Source organism: Andrographis paniculata, unplaced genomic scaffold (genome assembly GCF_009805555.1).
Source record: "Andrographis paniculata isolate CXL003 unplaced genomic scaffold, ASM980555v1 Contig38END, whole genome shotgun sequence".
NCBI lineage: Eukaryota > Viridiplantae > Streptophyta > Magnoliopsida > Lamiales > Acanthaceae > Andrographis > Andrographis paniculata.
In genome coordinates, this window is record NW_026137571.1 from 109,710 (window position 1) to 128,960 (window position 19,251).

Genomic DNA, 19,251 nt, shown 5'->3' on the forward strand with positions numbered 1-19,251 from the left:
AATTTATAATTACTGATATTTATATAACAATTATTTTATTAATATATATATATTAATTATATTTTATTTAAATTTTTAATTTTACATGTTTGGCAATCCGTTGATAGCTATTAGTTGATTCGATTAGCGGTTAGTTGTTAGTTGATTCGATTAGCGGTTAGTTGTTAGCTGATTCAATTAGCGGTTTTGACTAGCTGATTCGATTAGTTGTTTGTATTAAAATATTTGATAAAATAACGGTTTGATATTAGATTTATACGTATAATAACAATTAATGACATTTTATACTTTATTTTCAAAATATTTAGTTGAATTTTTTTGGTGGGTAGACTTTTTTATAATTTTATTACTAATTTTAAAAATTGGAAAAAATTTAGTAACATATTTATTTTTATTATTTTAAAAATATTTTGTAAAAAATTAATATAAGTTTATTAATTTTTTTTTTCATTAGAAATTGTATAAATATAAAATAGCAAAAATTATTAATATATATATTTTTATTAGATTAATTTTAAATTAATATATATTTACATTAAATTTATAATTTTAAATAAATATATTTATTTTTAATAAAAATATTATGTGATAAAAATGCTATATAATTAATTCAATAATATTAATATTTTTATATTATCTTTATTCTAAAAAATTTAAAAAATTTATAAATAAAATAATCAATATATAAAAAAATAATTATTTTAAATTTATAAATGTAAATTTATAAATTATTAGAAAAAAATATATCTAAATAATTAATAAATAGTGTAATAAAAAAAATATATGACTATATGTGAAATAATTAATTAATTTTAAAGATAAATAATAAATAAGAAAAATTAAAATGAAAAAACTAATTTGAAACATTGATATATACAGTATTTTCAAAATTAATTTTTTGAATCCAATAAATTAATTGAAAATAGTAATTTACCAGACACCAAATTTACTGATCAAACAGCTAAATGTTTACCAAACAGCTACGAAGAGGATAAATAATACTTTCTCCTTCCCAGGTACCATGTGACTTTAATCTCCTTTTAAATTTATTAGTTATATTAATCTTAATTTATAATTATTTATATTATAGAATAATTATTTTCAGTAATACATTTTTAATTATCTAATAATTGTAGTAGACACGACACAGTATCTGGTACGGAAGAAGTAAAAGATAAAATGTGTTTGTCCGCATAATTTGTGTTTTTTTATTTATTATTAAATATTAATTTTTTTATATAAAATACTATATCAAAATACTATTTATAATATTTTATAAAAAAAATACAATATTTTTCTCTTATGTTAAAAAAATTATTTGGATATAATTTGATTTATAAATATAATATATTATTTTAATATCATATTCTATAAAAATAATATGGATTTGAAATAAATTTATAAAATTTGCATCCTTTCTTCGTTTTTCCTGGACTGCCAATCTGCAATGCCCTCCTCCTCCTCCACACCAACCCACACTAAACACATATACTCGGCTTCCGCGCTCGTCGGCGTCGCCCCTCTTTCCATTAACGATTAGGGGTAGGAGCGGGCTTTACAGCAAGAGATATCCAACGAATTACTCCATCTCTTTCAGTTTCACTTCCCCCGCCCTTCCGATCTCAATCCAGAATCATTCAGCCTCACTGCCGCTAGGTATGTATGACTTTCACTCTCAACTGCTCCCTTTCCCACTCACTTACCAGCCATTGTTATCCCTTCTTTGTTTCTTCTTCTTGATAATCGATTAGAGCCCAACTTTTATAAAAAGAACACTTCCCACCTCCCTTCAAGATTTTTAATTTTACTGTCGCTTGAATATTTTCTTTGACTTCTTGAACGTCGGATTTTGCTTACAAGATTCCGTTTTACGTCATGTCGCACTAATCGACGCTTGCGGTTGAATGGCATTTCTAACTTTGTCATGTAATTTTCCATTCGCACAACCTTCATGTAGTTTAACGGGACTAGTCCAGATCCCCTCTCTGCCCAGGGCGCTCTCCGCCCCTGTCATTTCATTTTCTTTGGCTTGTATGATCATATTGCACACCCCATCAAGCTTCTATTCTTCTGCTGTATGTGGCACTTGATGTGGATATCTTGTTTAGATGCCCGGTCGTATGGGCTCTGCTGAAAGCATTTCTAAATTGACCTAGAGACACTCGATATTTGGTGGAATTCTTGAATTTTGAAAGCAATTTTCTGGCCTAGTTTATCCAAATGTTTGCAGCATTCATTTCAATATTAATTCTATGTGATATCTTCATGATATGAACTGCGGGGTAGTTCTGCATTTGGCTCTCTCTCAGGTTGTGGAGTTCACATTGCCATTATTCTTTGGTTGCAATGGCTTCAGTTCATCCTATAGAAATCAGTTCGAGTTCAACAGACAGTGACAGCGATTCAGATTTACGGGAGATTGATAATTATAAAGATGAGTCTCCAGCTAGGGATACGGCCTCTTCATTGAATTCCAGAATCCTTCCAAGTTGGGGTTCTACAAGTAACTCTTATTCGACGGGTAAAACTTACTTTTCCTACAATAAATAACAGAATCATGAGATTACATTACAGATGATGTGAAGTACAAAAATTCTGTAATGCATTGCAGGTTACAAATGTTATTTATTATTAAGACCCACGTTCTTCTTCTTCTTCCGCCTCCTCCTTTTTCTTGTCAAAGATTTTATTGAGAGTCTGAGACCCAATATTCGGTTGGTTTCTGCAGATACTGTTAAACCTTCAGCTTTAATGACCAATGGAAATGTTCACCAGAGAGCTGGTTCAAATAATTTTGGTAGATATGGCGCCACTCATGATTTTCACACTTCTCATAAACCAATGAAGGGCATGAATCCAGCAGCCCTCCCACAGTCTTCATCTAACCATAAAATATACAATCTAGTGGAAGATGTTGGTACAAGTGAAGTTAATGAAACAGATGGAAAATCGTACCAAATGGCAGCATGGTCAAATGCATCTAACAAAAAGAACTCAATGAGAGAGAACTTAATCTGGGAGGCTGGGAATAATCTCTCTATGAGCGAGAAAAAGGGAAATAGGTTGTTACCCCCATCTCTGATGGCTGGACCGCATCCTTCTGCAACCCCATTCATTATTTCAAACGATTCCTTTCTTCATACTGGGATAGGCGAAGAAGGGTCTGCAGGAGCTGATGAGAGTTTTGTGTTTCAAGCAGCAGTGCAGGTACTTGTTTTGTGGTTTTGTCTTCATTGATTCCTACCTTGAGTTATGTGATGAGCTCTCAAAATAGGGCGCACTCTTGATTTCCTATAATCTTGGTACATTTTCTTTGGTTAGTGAAGTAGCATTCTTTGTTCTGTAGTATGTTACACATTATTTTACATTTCTGCCTTTTCCTTTACTCTGTTTCCACCTGTTTGTGTTATTATTGATTCAATGTAATGTTATGTCTAACCTTGTGGAGCATTTGGTCCATCTTCAAAGAGCAATGGTTTTGAGATTTTGCTCTGAAAATTTCTTCTGTTTCTGGTGTGGAGTGCTGTCAATGGATTTAACCAAATTTGTGGGCCACAATAAATGTGTGTTGTTCCAGGGTTTAATCGCTGAATTTCCAGTTTTCATCTTTTCCTTGGACTAGGACCTCACCAGCTTAAGTTGCTTGGCAGAGTATGGTGGATATCTCTAATGAGGACAGAAGTATAGGAAATGGACTGATGGAGGCAGAATAGGCCAAGAATGGCCAAGCTTTTAATTTTCAGCCTTTTTATATTACTACATATTAAGTGGCCAAGCAAATCCAATTGTTGGGGAATTATTATAAACTTAAAAATCCTAATCACTAAGTTAAACTAATGGTTATTAATTTCAAATTAAAGTTTGATAGTTGGTTATATCTCCCTTGATAGTTTAGGTTTTTTTTGCAGATACAGATATTTTAGAAGTTTGATAGTATTTCTCTAGCATGTGTTGTTGAGGTAATGAGGTGTGTCGTGGATAGCTTATAAGTAGTTATAATAACTAGTATGTTTATAGGTGAGTCATTTGGTCTCCAAATTATACTTCGCCTCACACTTGAAACTGCTAATCAGTTTTGGCTGCTATATTAATTTGGATGAGATGCCACGATTAAGATTAGGATGTTTTGTAAGTTGTAGGTTTCCAAAATCACTCCTGAGAGACGACTTTCGAAAATATGGTTGAATTAACTCTTTTCAAGGCTATTAATATGATGAAGGGAAGATTTATGCTAGAAGTCATTTCAAGTAGGCATATTTGATTGAGTGATTGATATTTTGGGGCTTGTTTTTGCTTGCAATTTCTGTTTTAATATGTCAACAGATTGCTGATTTTCCTTATTCTTTTGAGGAATATTTGGGGCGTGCTCTATTTTAAGCTCCATTTTCCTTTCTGCAATCTATAATAATTTTTTTTTTTTTTTTATTGACCAAGCAATCTTCAAACATCTTCAAAACCTATTTTCCATAACAGTTTTCTAATCCAAAACATATCCTAGCACACACTTGGTTTCTGCGCCTTTGTGTTTTCATCATGATCTGACATGAGATTGTTTGACCTCTTACTATGTAATTAATGAATGTGAATATGTGCAATTGTGCATATTGAAGATGATGTGTTTTCTGCAGGATCTTCATCAACCTAAAGTGGAAGCCTTTTTACCCAATGGTCTCTTGTCCGTTTCACTTCTTAGGCATCAGGTCCTGTGCTTTTGTTACACCTTTTTCAATAACATTGGGTATTCATTTTCCTTATAGAGCTTGTCACTTTTCAGAAAATTGCTTTGGCATGGATGCTTAATAGGGAATCATCTGGTTTCTGTATGGGGGGTATTCTTGCTGATGATCAGGTAAGCATGCCCCCACTTGCTTAATCTTGTTTCTTCATCCTGCACAAATTCTTTAGGTCATCGATTGCATGCGGTGTATATTAAAACTAAGCATATTGCAGGGTCTTGGTAAAACTGTGTCAATGATTGCCCTCATACAGATGCAGATCATTAAAGAGGCAAAGTCCAAACGTTTGTGCAATAATAGAACTGAAGCCCTAAACTTGGAAGATGATGATGACCAAACCAATGATGGAAGTGGTGATTGTGTTGCTCTTGATGATGCTAATCAGATTGAGAATTCTGGTGATTCTACAATACGTTCACGTGCCAGTAATTCACTAAAGAGGTTCCATAGTAAAAGGCCCACAGCAGGCACACTGATTGTTTGTCCAGCTAGCGTTATTCGGCAGTGGGCTCGTGAGCTGGATGAAAAAGTTACGGATAAAGCTAGACTTGATGTTCTAATTTATCATGGTGGCAATAGGACCAAAAATCCTACTACATTGGCAAAACATAATGTAGTTTTGACAACGTATGCTATTGTGACAAATGAAGTTCCAAAACAACCTTTGGTTGATGAGGATGATGATGAACAAAGAGATGGAGAGAGGCATGAATTTTCTTCAGCTTTATCTTTGGAGAAGAAGCGTAAACGGTCATCAGGTTATAAGAAGTCCAAGAAGGGTAAGAAAGAAAATGACATGTCCGCCTTTGATAGTAATTATGGTACATTAGCAATGGTGAAGTGGTCTAGAGTTGTTTTAGATGAATCTCAAACAATAAAAAATCACAGAACTCAAGTTGCTAGAGCCTGCTGTAGCCTCAGAGCAAAACGAAGATGGTGTTTATCTGGAACGCCAATACAAAATTCTGTGGATGAATTATTTAGCTACTTCAGATTTTTAAGATATGATCCATATGATAAATACAAAGTATTTGCCTCCTCCATAAAGGGTCTGATCTCCAAGGACTCTGTGAAAGGTTACAAGAAGCTTCAAGTTGTATTAAGGAATATCATGTTACGGCGTACAAAAGGTATTTCCACACTTTTGATGCATTTGGAAAAGACTGCTTAATGGAGCATGGAAGTAACATGATCTAATAAATCTATGTACAACTTGTGTGTGAAAGCAAAGATATAAGGGTGTCGCTTCATTATATTGAAGCCAGTTGATTCCTCGCTTCACAATGATAGTTTGGAAGTTGTGCTTGAATTAGCAGTGACCAAGCACATATTCTGATTGCTTATAATTGGCTTTAATTGTTAATTGCACTTGGATTGTGCCATGTCTATAGGAATTTCATTTCTTTCTCTGTACTTTCTTGATTCAATTGAGGTTTGCTGAATTTTAATAGTATAAGCCATATGACATTTCATCCCATAAGAGATGAGCTAGTCATTAGATCTTTTTGACTATTGCAGTGTTATGGTTTGTGGATCTTTCAAATCATTATTAAAATTGAACCTCTGAATATGGGCTTGTTCTTTAATATCATGAAAGATGACCAAATGGAGGGAGATGTTATAGCCTTTACTATTCTGCTTCAAGGATTATATTCTCTAGTGGTGAATTGAAATCATTTTCACCAAGCTAAGGATGTAGTTTCTAGAAAACTGAATTTTGGTTTGTTCTTTAATATCATGAATAAGATGAACAAATGGAGGGAAGATGTTATGGAATTTATAACAATCTGCTTCAAGGATTCTACTATGAACGGGAATCATTTGCACCAAGATAAGGATTTCTTCTACTTCTTTTTCTTCCTCATTTTTTTTTTCTCCTTGGAAATTATTGTCCATGGACAAACTTTTGAATCTGTTTTCTGCTTGATCGGGCATGTTGCTATGTTCATTTTATGTTTAGTGTTTCTGGAATTTCCTCAAGTTGGTTATCCATTTTAGAGTAGATATCATTAGTATTTTGTTCTCTGATTTAAGCATTAATTTTCATGCCTAGTAACACCATTTCTAGAATAATTAAACTATAAATGGTGATAATTATTGGTCTCTGTCTCAGGGACAATGATTGATGGTAAGCCTATTATCAGTCTGCCTCCTAAAATAATACAGTTGAGAAAGGTGGACTTTTCTTTAGAAGAACGAACTTTCTATGATAAACTTGAAGCCGATTCACGTCAACAATTCAAGGTGCGGCTACACTTTATCTATTATCTAGTTATTTATTCTTTGAACGATTTTCTTCTAAGAAGGATTGCATAAGAGTCTTGTTAAGGTATTTGACAATTGTTTTTTCTGCTTGTGTGAAAATTGATTTCCATTCTTGATTTGTCTGCAGGCTTATGCTGCTGCTGGCACTGTAAATCAAAATTATGCTAACATTCTGTTGATGCTTCTGCGACTTCGGCAAGCATGTGATCACCCTTTACTAGTCAAAGGTTTCAGCTCTGGTCCTGTCAGAAGCAATTCCGATGAGGTGGTTGGGATGCTTCCCAAGGACATGCTAGATAATTTATGGAATCAGTTGAAAAACTCAGTATGCAAAAGATGCAATGTATGTTTATCCTTGTCCTTCACTTTCAAGTCTTTTGAAATGTCATCAATTGAATGGACATCCAGAACCTTTATGTTGTCCTGGGTCCAGTAAGTGGTACTGTTTTCAATCACTTTTCTTTAAGGAATATTTAATCCTGATGTATTGAGCTTGAGGTTTGAGAAAGCCACCTAGACAAATGCAACTCGAACTGAGGTTCTACAAGCTACACTGGCTATTATTGCCATGCCTAGCAGCTTAGAATGAAACTCGAACTGAGTCAATCCATGATTCAATGAACATATAAGAATACACTGTAATCTCAAAATGGCAAATCCACATATACATACAAAAAATTTGTGTGATTAATTAGAGTTATACCCAGAAGGTCTGATCCATTACTTTCAAGAAGAAGGTTATATGTCATATTTACAGTAGATGTCTGGCCAGGATTCATATAAATTAAACGAAGCTTGGATAACATACTAGTTGCATCTAGTACAACTTTATAGTGTATGGAATTGACAATTGTTATGCTTCATGATTGTCCTATCCAGCTAAGTGAATCTAATATTATGGATTTGCAATTTTCTGGATCCTTATATTTGACAACACAAAAATGATTCAGTTATGGTTACACCAGCATAAGTGTTTTCTCTTCAGAGTCATTTATGGTGCATCACTCATCTAATGTATTGATGTGTTTAAACCAGTGAGTATTTATTGATGATAATTTATATGAAGTTTATTGCATCCTTGTAAGAGCAGACAGTTTGGAATCATTTGATTGTTTGTCACAGAAAATTGTCTTTTGTGTGGTTCAAAGAATCGAACTTCAAGCAGTACAGATCCTTGTTTGTTTGTTTTTGTTTTCTGCTACTAGTCATATACTGGCTAGCTTGTTAACTGATTTATTGTTTTCTTAGGATACTCCTGAGGAGCCAACAGTTACTATGTGTGGACATGTGTTCTGTTATCAGTGCCTCTCAGAGCGTTTGACAGGGGAAGATATTACATGTCCTGCAAATGACTGCAAACAACAACTTGGTGCTGATCTTGTGTATTCCAGATCAACCTTAGCGAAATTCTGTGGCTCTAGTGGCAGTGATACCAGTGTTTTGTATGAGCTGGATAACGAAGCTAGAGTTCTACAGAGTGAATACATATCCTCTAAAATCAAATGTGCTCTTGAAATTCTCAAATTACATTGCATATCAAAAAAACACAAAGTGAAATTGGGGGATGTGGTCAGATTTGATGAGGATGCTTCATGTACTAGTGATCTTGAGTTAAACTGCGATAATAGACAATCTGAGAAGGCTATTGTATTTTCCCAGTGGACTTGCATGTTGGATTTGGTGGAGATGTCTCTCAGGAATTCCCATATCAGTTATCGGAGGCTTGATGGTACTATGTCAATAGCTGCCAGAGACAAAGCTGTCAAAGATTTTAACTCTGATCCTGAGGTTGCAGTCTGGTGTATTTTAATTATCGTCTTATATTTAAGATAATTTTATTTGATTGGTTTTCTGGCGTCTTCATATTTTAATTATTGTTTATCAGTTGTGTGTTAGGTCATCAGTATTCCGTGCTGTAGCTTCTTTAATGAACACTTGCTGCTACCTTTTTGGATGCTCTTAACTTCTGGGAAAATGTTTACATGTGCCTTGTGGTTCATTCATATTTCCAGTTTTAACATAAGGATTTTCAGGTTGATGTCATGTTAATGTCTCTAAAAGCTGGAAATCTGGGCCTGAATATGGTTGCTGCTTGCCGCATAATCCTTTTGGATCTATGGTGGAATCCCACTACAGAAGATCAGGCTATTGATCGGGCTCACAGAATAGGGCAGACACGACCTGTTACTGTATCAAGGTTAACCATCAAAAACACTGTTGAAGATCGCATCTTGGCTCTTCAGGTACTATGGCATTATCTCATTTACAAAGGATACCATACCATATTACCATATTTACATTACTAATACTATGTTACCTCTCTAAACACAAATTAATAAAAATTATAGCATAATCATTATAGACACTTGGCTTATTACAAATTTAATCCATTCTAGGTTGTTTAAGAGGCATTATAAAGATATTCATTAGATGGTAGTGGGACATTTAGATGAAATCTTTTTGCAGAAGAAATGGTAAATCTCAATGTGCTTGGTTTTCTTGCGAAAGACTAGTTAGGCAATCTACCAGATTAACACAAAACAGTGTCATTTGACCAATGTTGCCAAATTATAGCTCTTGAAGTTGTTTCAACAAATAGACTTGCTTCTTCTGTTTTCATGAAATTACCCTCCCCCCACCACCACCACCAAAAAATTTTCTTTTTACCTTAATTTCTAGTATTCACCAAATTACCCTAAAAAAAAATAAAATCAAATCAAACATCTATTTTTTATTTTTTATACTATATTAAAGATTAATTTTACATTCAAAACATCACATTATCACTTATAGCACATCATACAACTATTGAAATTTAAAATTTTTACTATTCAACCCCTAACCCAAAATCCAAAACCCCCAAACAAACACAATGTTTAATGCATTCTCTAATACCCTTTCTGACTGCTATATAAAGATCCAAACCATCCAGTGATGCAGGTGATACATGTTAACTAACATACTCTTATATGAGGAGATGAATTAAAGCATACCATCGCCTTGCCTTGTTCACAGAATGTGAATTGATGAACAATTTAAGTTGGTCCCAATTTACATTGTTAGTTACATTACACGCTACTTACATTATGTTAATATTATGATGATGGTTAATTTTGTTTATTTATCTATTTTTATAGTAGATACAAATTCATAGTCCCGAACACCTTATGGTTCAAGGTTGTGTTCCTGACCTACTATTTAATGTTTAGTTCACAGATTGTTACTACATTTGGTGAGGCATGCTGCCCCCTTAATCACACTATTGATTGATTATTCAAAAGATTTGCCTTCATCTTCTTGAATTTAACTGTCTACAATAATATGCAGGAAGAGAAGAGGAAAATGGTTGCATCAGCTTTTGGTGAAGATCAAAGTGGTGGGCATGCAACTCGGCTGACGGTTGAAGATCTAAGATTTTTGTTTGAAGGGTCCGGAACATCAAGATACTGAAGGAAATTTTGGAGCACTGCTGTTAGTTTGTGCTATTTTGTCTCCTCCAGCCATGGGCAATTTTAGTTTTGCCTTCGTGTTGATGGAATTTGTATCAGAATTGCTCTTGACATATTTAATTATATGATATTAAATGCAAATAGATAGAGATTCTCAAGGTAGGACAGCCTATGCACAGCTTGCTGGTGCTCCTCTATTGTTTTGTAATTTCATGCTTTGAGCAGGCCAGGCTGATGATGGCAGACATGATTCGCTTGTATCATATTCTTCTCCCACCCTGTTTATATTATTGCAAGTCAGCGAGTTGTTTGTTGGTGTGCTTTTAATTTAAAAAAGCTTCTCAAGACTTGTGGTGTAGTTTCAAACTAACCCGGAGGCGAGGCTAGGCTCTCGACCCATATGCAAAACTGGGCAAATCATGTGAACAAAATAAGATTCAGGGTGTGCAGACAACTTTAAAACCATTCTAGCTATAAGAAGAATAGAAGATTCATGCAGTTTTAAAATATAAGATTCAGGGTGTGGACGAACACGACGCAGACAACTTACTAAAACCATTCTAGCTATAATAAGAATAGAAGATTCATGCAATTTTGGCACTTGAAGCGGAGTGTTCATTCTAAGGGGCAACGGAAGATTTTTAAAGTCTTGGAAGTTGAAGCTGTATGCATGTTTGTGCTAAGGGCGAGTTTGGCTAACTACCACGACAATGCAATAGTTGAGAATCATAGATGCATTTGAAGCAAAGTTTAATGATCAAGTTTGCCCATTGTTTTGATATACTTAACTATTCAAACACATGGGATGGGATCGAATCATCACGTGATGGATGTGATGACCAGCCAACAGCAGCAGGCCTTAATTGGTTGATTTTATATGTTGTTATTCTTAGAAATGCTCTATGCAAACAGTGATAAATCTGTCACTGTCACACAATCACAATTACGCTCATATTCACATTCACATCCACATCCACATTCACATTCACATTCACATTCACATTCACGGGTAAGATATGGTATTATTTTACCATCTAACGAGGCTTGATGGTATGAATGACGCCGCTAACGAGGTTGCTTCCAGGGAGATCCATGGTGGCATAGGTGCTTCGTCCGCCACCATCATACAGAGCGGATGATGGCACCGAGTCGATGGAGGTCCCTGTATTGTTGTCAGGCGGAGCAGCGTTGGAGTTGGGAAGCATGGATGATACATTCTCGAGCTCCCGTACCACCTCCAACATGGAGGGCCTATTTTTGGTTTCATCCAAGGAGCACCTGAGGGCCAAGGCCATGAGTCTCTTAACGCACTCAGATGGGTAGGGCCCCATACTCCTGTCTATGACGGAGAGCATCATCCCGGATTGACATGCAGTGTTCACCTGATATCATATGATACGATATGAATGGAATGGAATGGAATGGAGTGGGACAACAAACAATCTCTCTTCTTCTAGTCGCTTCCATATTATATCATATCATATCATACCGTAAATAACAACGTTCGCTTACCTCTCTGACAATGTTCCTTCCCTGATATATAGGCTGCATTCCCGTCAGGAGCTCCAGAAGCACAATCCCAAGGCTGTACACGTCGCTTTTCTCCGTCAGCTTGTGTGTCAAGAAGTATTCCGGATCAACATAGCCCTGTAACTCGCCCATGTAAAAATGAGGGTGTAGAGAAAGGCTAAGGCTTCCTGGTTTTCCTGTCTTCTTCAAAAAACTAACACAAGTCAAGTTTGCCTTACCGGTGTTCCTTTCACATTGGTGGATACATGTTCTGTGCTGACTCCCTTTGCATCTGGTATCGGCGCAAGCCTTGAGATCCCAAAGTCAGACACTTTGGCAGTCCATTTGGAATCCAAAAGTATGTTATTTGCTTTGATGTCGCGATGAATGATTGGCGGGTCAGCTTCTGTATGCAGGTACAGAATGCCTCTGGCAGCACCTAAAGCAATGTGCAATCTTTTCTCCAAGTTGGCAGGTGCTCTAAATTTAGCTGTTTGTTTGTAAGGAGTGATCACAAGGCGATAAGTTGATATGATAAACTGGCTAGAGTGAGGATTGCATTGTATCAAGGAATGGCATTCAACAGCTCATATTAATTAATTACCAGATAGGAGGTCATGTACTGAGCCATTGGGCATGAACTCGTAAACTAACATCTGCGAAGAAGCATAAGAAGTAGAGATAGGGTGGATCAGTAGGCATGGCATGGGGGCATATAGAAAGAACAATAATAATAAGTAGTAATGATCATAATAATAGAGAACAGTCATGTCATGCCATGTCTTGTCATGGTGAGACTGCATAACATACTGCATACCTGTTCGTCCTTCTCATCACAAAACCCAACCAGGGAAACCAAATTACGATGATGCAGGCGTGAAAGCATTTCAATCTCCGTGTAGAACTCTTTGTCTCCCTGTAGCGACCCTTGTTGTGCACGCTTTATCGCCACGACTATACCGTCTCCCAAAGTTCCTTTGTACACTTTACCATATCCTCCTTGACCAATCTGGGTGCCATCGCTGAAACTATTTGTTGCCCTTTCTAATTCCTCAAAACCGAATGCCTTCACTCCATCCATTTTCATTGCAACTTTTGGGACTGCATAAACAAACACACTTACATCTGTGCTGCTACTGCTGTAAAATATGTGATGTATCGTAATGCATTCATTATCATGATTATCAAAAGATAAAGATTCATTTTCATTTCGATTTTTGGATGCTGCGGAAATAGATATTGTAAGTGCTAATTTAGATTCATTCATTCATCAATAGTAGAGTTCAGTTCAGTGCAGTTCAAGGAAAGATTGGTTGATATAAGTAGAGTTTAATGTGTCAATAGATGTCAGAAATGAATGCGTCTGTGACTCAAGTACGAAGCCAGAAATCTACCAGTGGAGGTGACTGATTAGCTTAACCGAGTACTTACGTGACTGATTTTGAACAGCTTCAGCTCTAGAATTTCGTTGCAGTTTTCGCATGTAAAGAAGAAGTAGAAGAGCAACAACAGCAACTGCGCAGGATATAGAGCCGAGTACAATGCCAGCCAATGCACCTTTGTTTAGACCTCTGCCACTGCTCCAGAATGGAGGTACCACTGCATCCATCAATTAATTAATTTAATCATGAGTTGGATAGGATAGGATAGGAAGGAGCGAGTGCTGTGTGAAGTCTGATCAGATCAGTGAATCGACATTTCATCCCACCGGCATATATATGATTAATCCAATCAATACAATACATACCATTTGTATAAAATCCTGCAGTGAAGTTGAGGAGATCGTAAGGACCAAAAACGTCATTGGGGGGCAGCTTGAATTGAGCAAACACCTCTCTCAGTGCATTAACCTCGACCGAGTTAAATGTTTTGGAAGCGTTGGGACCCGAATACTCAGGAAAATAGAGCAGAGACATCCGTAGTCTTGGACCTTCTTCCCACCGAAGCCAATCAACATAAACTTGGGTTTCGGACAAGGAATCATTTGGGTGATTTGAGTCTGGATGTATGTTCCTTGTCACGTACTTGTCAAAATCTTGGCGGTATGGAGGGAAGTCTGAGATGCTAGGGCTTCTAAGTCGCACTTCAACTCCGAAAGGTGCTGCGCAAAAGCATGTGCCGGGGGGTAGATTTGGGACGTATGCGTAACCATTCTCAAGCGCGCAAGATTGAATCTTGCAACTTGACTCTGTCTTGTTAGGAGGGGCTTCTCCATTTCCCTCTGCATTTCCATTTCCAGATCCACAAAACTGGCTTATGTTTCTTTGAGTCGCATTGTCGCAGACAGGGTTTCCTTGTAGCCTTGAAAAAACAGAGTCAAGCGTGGCAATGGCCATAAGAATACTTCCATCTGATATATGTATACATATAGACAACAATTAAAGTTCCATTTATGCTTACCTTAATGTCACATTTGGAGGAACATCAAGGATCCCTGAAATGTCAGAAAGAAAATTACCTTCCAAACTTCTGCAAGCAACAGACAAATACTTTTTGATTAAGTTCGCTGCTGCAACTACGATATCATCATCGTCATCATCTACGACTACGACTGCTATAGATTGAAAAACACCATGCAGCTGGAACCTTGACTTTGGTAAAGACACCAAATGGTCCGTGAAGCGGTCAGTCAGTTCAGTAGTGTGATATTCTAGCTACTTCTATGGGGGATAGACATACCGCATTACGTACGGTACAACCCCATCCCAAGGACATATAAATGCAAAAAATCCTTCGCTCGCATGGGATAGGAGTATTAATTATGAACATATCTAATGTATCCATCCATGCCTTACATATTAAGTCTTCTGTCTCCCGCAGTGAAGTTAACCTTCTCCCAAATCGTAGACGGTACAGATCCACTTAACCAGTTATTGTCCAGGAGCCTACAGCAAAGTTGACAACACCCTTCAGAGGCATGAAGAACAGCTGGAAACATAATAATGATTCAGAAACAATAACATGCAAAACTCATAGAAGGCAATAGTTTCCTGACAATGTCTGGAGACCAGAGAAGCCGGAGAAGTTGGATGGAATGGATCCGTTGAGCTGATTGTGCGACAGGATACTGCAATTAGTTATGTGTAGGATATGAGAGAATGCAACCAAGAGAATGAAGAGATTTTACAACTCAGAAATTACGTACATGGTTGTGATGTTTTCAGATAGTCTATTCGAGGTTATCCCTCCTGTAAGGCCATTCATGCTGAGATCCCTGTAAGATGATCGGTCACCAGGGATAAGCATTATATTTTGCTGGTAGTGGTTGAATAATAAGACTGTCAGAGACAGACAGAAACAGTAGTACAAATCTAATAAGCATCATAGTCACAGCACTGCACAACACAACACAAGCTTTCCTCTCTGCATTTTCATGATAGAGCTACATCTACATGCATGTTGCTATTCAAACTCGAAAGCAATAATCTCAGACATGGAGGAAATTCCTGACTTACACATAAAGAAGGCGGGGAAGTTTACTTAGATCCGGGACAGTGCCCTGCAGGCTGCAGTTCCTGAGACTCCTGCCAAATGAAATGAAATTAAATGACCTAGATAGTGTTGTGCTGGTCCATGAAGATATATATATATATATCTTGCAGTAATCTACACTCTATTTTTCACTACTAAAGAATAGATTTCCACATAAATGAAAGATATATGTATAAATACCACCATGAATTCTGCCCCACATGCAGTTTTAATCAAATAATTGAAGCTCATTGTTTATAAGGAAAATAAAGAGAGCAGGACATACAGCTTAACAAGCTTGGACATCTGAGCATAAGAATCTGGAATCACAGTCCCAGCAAAGTTGTTGTTATCTAGTTGGCTGAAAAGATTAATAGTTGGGGGACACAATTGATCCCATCAATTAATAGATAGAAGTGACTCAGAAAAGATTGTTCAGTAATTGAGCTAGCTGACTAAAAATCCAACAAAGCGGTTACACATACAGAATTGTCAGGTTTGGCATCAGGGAAAACTCTGGAGGAAGATAACCAGAGAGGTTGTTATTATCCAGAAGACTGCCAACGTCAAAAGTTCCCAATGAGTAAGACTCAAGTAGACATGAGAATTAAGTAAGATATCATCTGCAGCTGCATATATACCAAATGAATTTATTGATTGATTAAGAGGCCACTTACAAGTGTTTAAGCATAGTAAGGTTAGAGAGCTCTGGAGGAAGCTGGCCGCTGAATCTGTTGTTGTTCATGTGGCTACATGCATTATATTAGGAATTAATCAATCAATCAAATTAACAAGTAACGAGCTAGCTAGTCTGCTAGAAGTAACTACTTTAGAGCTAGGGCCGCCTTCCTTTTGGAACTTTCATGGCTTGTCTCTACAAGCACATACATAGACCAATAGAATGGAATACTCACAAATGCACTACCCGTGGTAACCTTGCAAATGATGTGGGGATTGGCCCCGAAATCATGTTAAGATCTAACTGAAACTTGCTTAAATTGGGAAGGTTGCCAAGTTCATCTGGCAAGGGTCCTGTTAATTGATTTCCACTGAGAAGCCTGTAATCAATGCATGCAACAATTAGTTGTATGAGCTACCACCTTCTGCTTCCGCTTCTCATAGCCTACCGCACAATATAATATGCATGGTCTTTTAAGTAGGAGGACAAATTAAAACTGTTATTGTTGATAGGTCATAAAAATGATGAGAAATAAAAGTATGTTTCTTAAATATATATAGTAAAATTTGCTATAAATTAGTTATTTTATTCATTGGTTTGTGTTTGCATCATTTTGAAAATGAACAGGAATTCAAATGCAAACTAGATCTTAGCCTCAGCATACAGGAGCTCAAGAGCAGTAATTTTGCCAATCTCCTTTGGTATGCTTCCACTTATGTCATTCCACATGAAGTCCCTGTAAAGTAGCAGCATGATAAGTGTAGTAACTTCCATATACCAAACAGAAGATATATCAAGCACAACTAGAGATACAAAATTACTGATAACTAACAGTCTTTTCATGTAAGGTAGCTGGCCAAGCTTTGGAGACAATGTCCCGGAAAGGTTAAATCGAAGCAAGCGCCTGCATGTCCAGAAGAGAGTCATATATATATATATATATCAAAGTAGAGAGTAGAGAAATTCTCAGAAAGCGGGGAATTTACTACTCGTAACCTAAGCTTCTATTGAATCGAGAAATAAAATAAGTTTGATTGGCCATCTTTTTGATATATACATAAGGCATTCTCCGGATAAAGAAAATGTGAAGCATGAAGCACACATACAGTTCTAGGACATGAGAGTAGCCATCAGTAATATCTAAGGTACATATCACACCACTCCAGTGGGAGGAGCAAGGATCACTCTTCTTGGTCCAGTTGAGTTTCTTGTAGGGATCCGACAATTTCCTCCTAACATCAAGTAACGCTTCCTCTGCAAATAATGCAATCAATCATGCATGTGTTTTGCTTATAAGAGAAAAGAATAAGAAAAAGAAAACAAGATGGTGCGCTAGCTAGGTAGCTGTGTCAGTAGATTGCTATATGTTTATGCAACTGCTCTGCAGAAGGAGGAGGAGATTAGGAGAAGTTTTGAAAGAGCAAATTTTGTGACTTGAGGAGAGAGAAAATTACTTTCTTGGCGGTGAGTGACAAGTAGTTCTTGTGCATATGCAACGGGAGCAGAAGACCATAACAAGTGCCCAACAAGTACTCCAAGAACAAGGCAAATAGCCATCTGGATCTGCAACAAGACAGTAGTTGGCTTGGGGCAGTAGAGTATTACAAACACAAACAGTGGTGCTCGCCTGCAGAGACGACAATCTCCAAATGATCTATAGTAGTTTTCAACAATGCATACAACTACAGATACAAATACAAATCCAAATCCAAATCCAAATAGAAATACTGCAAGTGGGATTGCTACTTGCAAAGCAAGGAGCAGTTATTATCATAGTGCAAAATGAGGAGGGAAGAAGCAGTCAGGAAGTTGTGAGAATCAGAGCAAATCAAAGTTAAGCATTCGGTAAAGGACGCTGTCAGGTATATATGTCAACGGGAAGGGATGAAGTTGTCTGCTGCTACTTGTAAATATAATATAATAGAATAGTATAATTAGCTAGGCTAGCTGAGGGAATTCATAAACAAATAAGCAGACAAGTAAGTTAATGAGGTAGGATGCACTTTGGCGTACTAATTAATTAAACAAGACAGTCGGGAAAACAATCATATAATAGCTCGACATCCTCGTCTCGTACGTCATTCATATGGCTGGTTATTGATTATGTAAGTATGTATGCATGCATCATCTATGCAGGTGTGTGCGTGTGTGTGTGTTAAGAGAATTCGTTGTTTCACACACAAAGTAGGAATGAGTTGACAGATATGTATGGTTGACTCTGATGCGATGTGTGTGTATATATTTATATATATATATATATGTGCATTTAGGATTGTGGAAGCATTCAATCGGGGGTTGTTAAATGAGCATTTCTTATTACTTGTAGTTGGGACGACATGGACATATGGACATGATCGATCACCTACACAAACATAACCGAGGATTAATTCAATTCATATATATATGTTTCAACTTGTACACCCAATTGCACTATTATACACACACATGTATGCAAGTGATATTGTGAATAAGAAGAAGAAAAAGAGAGAGAAGAAAATGACCCCAATGGTGAGGTCAGCTAGCTACCGATATAAGAGATCCAGTCCAGTCCTCCATGAATAAGTAAAACATAACCAACGGCCCTACCTCAAAGGCCCATATTTATCACTGTATTTCGACATCAGAAACAATACAAACAAGTGTCTTAAAGTGATGGCCGCCAGCCAAGGTTGGAGTGAATTCGCGAGCGTATAATCATGAATAGATTCAAATTCAGATACTTTTAGATCTTGCATGTCTGTCTTGGTAAGTTCGTAGTATCCACCCTCCCGCCCACCCACATACTAGCATTATTTTATTCTAGTTGAGTTCTTGACCGACAAAGGAAAGGAGGAACGATGGGAATTAATATATATATATATATATAAAGAGAGAGAGAGAGAGAGAGAGAGAGAGAGAGAGAGAGAGAAATAGATGGAGAGAGAGGTAGGTAGGTAGTATTTCTGGGCTCTGGGACCTCTCGACTGACTGAAAGCAAAGTATAAAGTAAAGGCGGTAGCGGGGAGAGAGACAAAAGCTGCTGAGATTCCTCCAAAACCCAATGCAATGCAATGCCATGCCATGCCATGCCCCGCGGCGGGCGAGACTGTGATCTGTGAAGTGAAGTGAAGCGAGAGTGAGGGTTGGGGCTGGAGCGGGAGCG

At 36.9% G+C, this 19,251-nt stretch overlaps 2 protein-coding genes across 6 annotated transcripts; one reads left to right on the top strand and one right to left on the bottom strand.

The window, feature by feature from the left end:
- The first annotated feature begins 1,412 nt into the window (after positions 1–1,412).
- Positions 1,413–10,750, top strand: LOC127250927 (helicase-like transcription factor CHR28). Of its 5 annotated transcripts, none has more exons than XM_051274406.1 (11): positions 1,413–1,656; positions 2,287–2,521; positions 2,612–3,207; positions 4,629–4,700; positions 4,775–4,849; positions 4,951–5,866; positions 6,850–6,980; positions 7,129–7,344; positions 8,250–8,789; positions 9,035–9,244; positions 10,329–10,750. In XM_051274406.1, exons 2-11 carry the CDS (start codon positions 2,347–2,349, stop codon positions 10,449–10,451), a joined length of 3,054 nt encoding a protein of 1,017 aa, XP_051130363.1. In that variant the 5' UTR covers positions 1,413–1,656; positions 2,287–2,346; the 3' UTR covers positions 10,452–10,750. The 5 variants fall into 5 exon arrangements, with proteins under 5 accessions (XP_051130363.1, XP_051130362.1, XP_051130364.1 ...); XM_051274405.1 differs by having other exon boundaries at positions 2,310–2,521; XM_051274407.1 differs by having other exon boundaries at positions 2,310–2,521; positions 4,990–5,866.
- A 506-nt stretch (positions 10,751–11,256) lies between these two features.
- Positions 11,257–17,957, bottom strand: LOC127251155 (probable LRR receptor-like serine/threonine-protein kinase At1g06840). The gene is made up of 20 exons (XM_051274756.1): positions 17,564–17,957; positions 17,216–17,363; positions 16,942–17,013; positions 16,774–16,845; positions 16,345–16,488; positions 16,108–16,179; positions 15,916–15,987; positions 15,717–15,791; positions 15,415–15,483; positions 15,105–15,173; positions 14,955–15,026; positions 14,755–14,844; positions 14,360–14,428; positions 13,707–14,260; positions 13,391–13,558; positions 12,777–13,060; positions 12,564–12,615; positions 12,199–12,449; positions 11,963–12,097; positions 11,257–11,832 (listed from the first exon to the last, which is right to left on the bottom strand). Exons 1-20 carry the CDS (start codon positions 17,664–17,666, stop codon positions 11,485–11,487), a joined length of 2,919 nt encoding a protein of 972 aa, XP_051130713.1. The 5' UTR covers positions 17,667–17,957; the 3' UTR covers positions 11,257–11,484.
- Between the last annotated feature and the right edge of the window lie 1,294 nt (positions 17,958–19,251).

What these genes read in the sequence shown, in the direction of transcription:
- LOC127250927 (XM_051274406.1), top strand. Translation starts at nt 2,347, where the DNA reads ATGGCTTCAGTTCATCCTATAGAAATCAGTTCGAGTTCAACAGACAGT. An exon ending in TGTTTCAAGCAGCAGTGCAG is followed by an intron (nt 3,208 to 4,628) that starts GTACTTGTTTTG and finishes TGTTTTCTGCAG; the next exon opens with GATCTTCATCAACCTAAAGT. An exon ending in CAGTATGCAAAAGATGCAAT is followed by an intron (nt 7,345 to 8,249) that starts GTATGTTTATCC and finishes TTGTTTTCTTAG; the next exon opens with GATACTCCTGAGGAGCCAAC.
- LOC127251155 (XM_051274756.1), bottom strand. Translation starts at nt 17,666, where the DNA reads ATGGCTATTTGCCTTGTTCTTGGAGTACTTGTTGGGCACTTGTTATGG. An exon ending in CTACCTTACATGAAAAGACT is followed by an intron (nt 16,846 to 16,941) that starts GTTAGTTATCAG and finishes GCTACTTTACAG; the next exon opens with GGACTTCATGTGGAATGACA. An exon ending in TCTGAAAACATCACAACCAT is followed by an intron (nt 15,027 to 15,104) that starts GTACGTAATTTC and finishes AACTAATTGCAG; the next exon opens with TATCCTGTCGCACAATCAGC.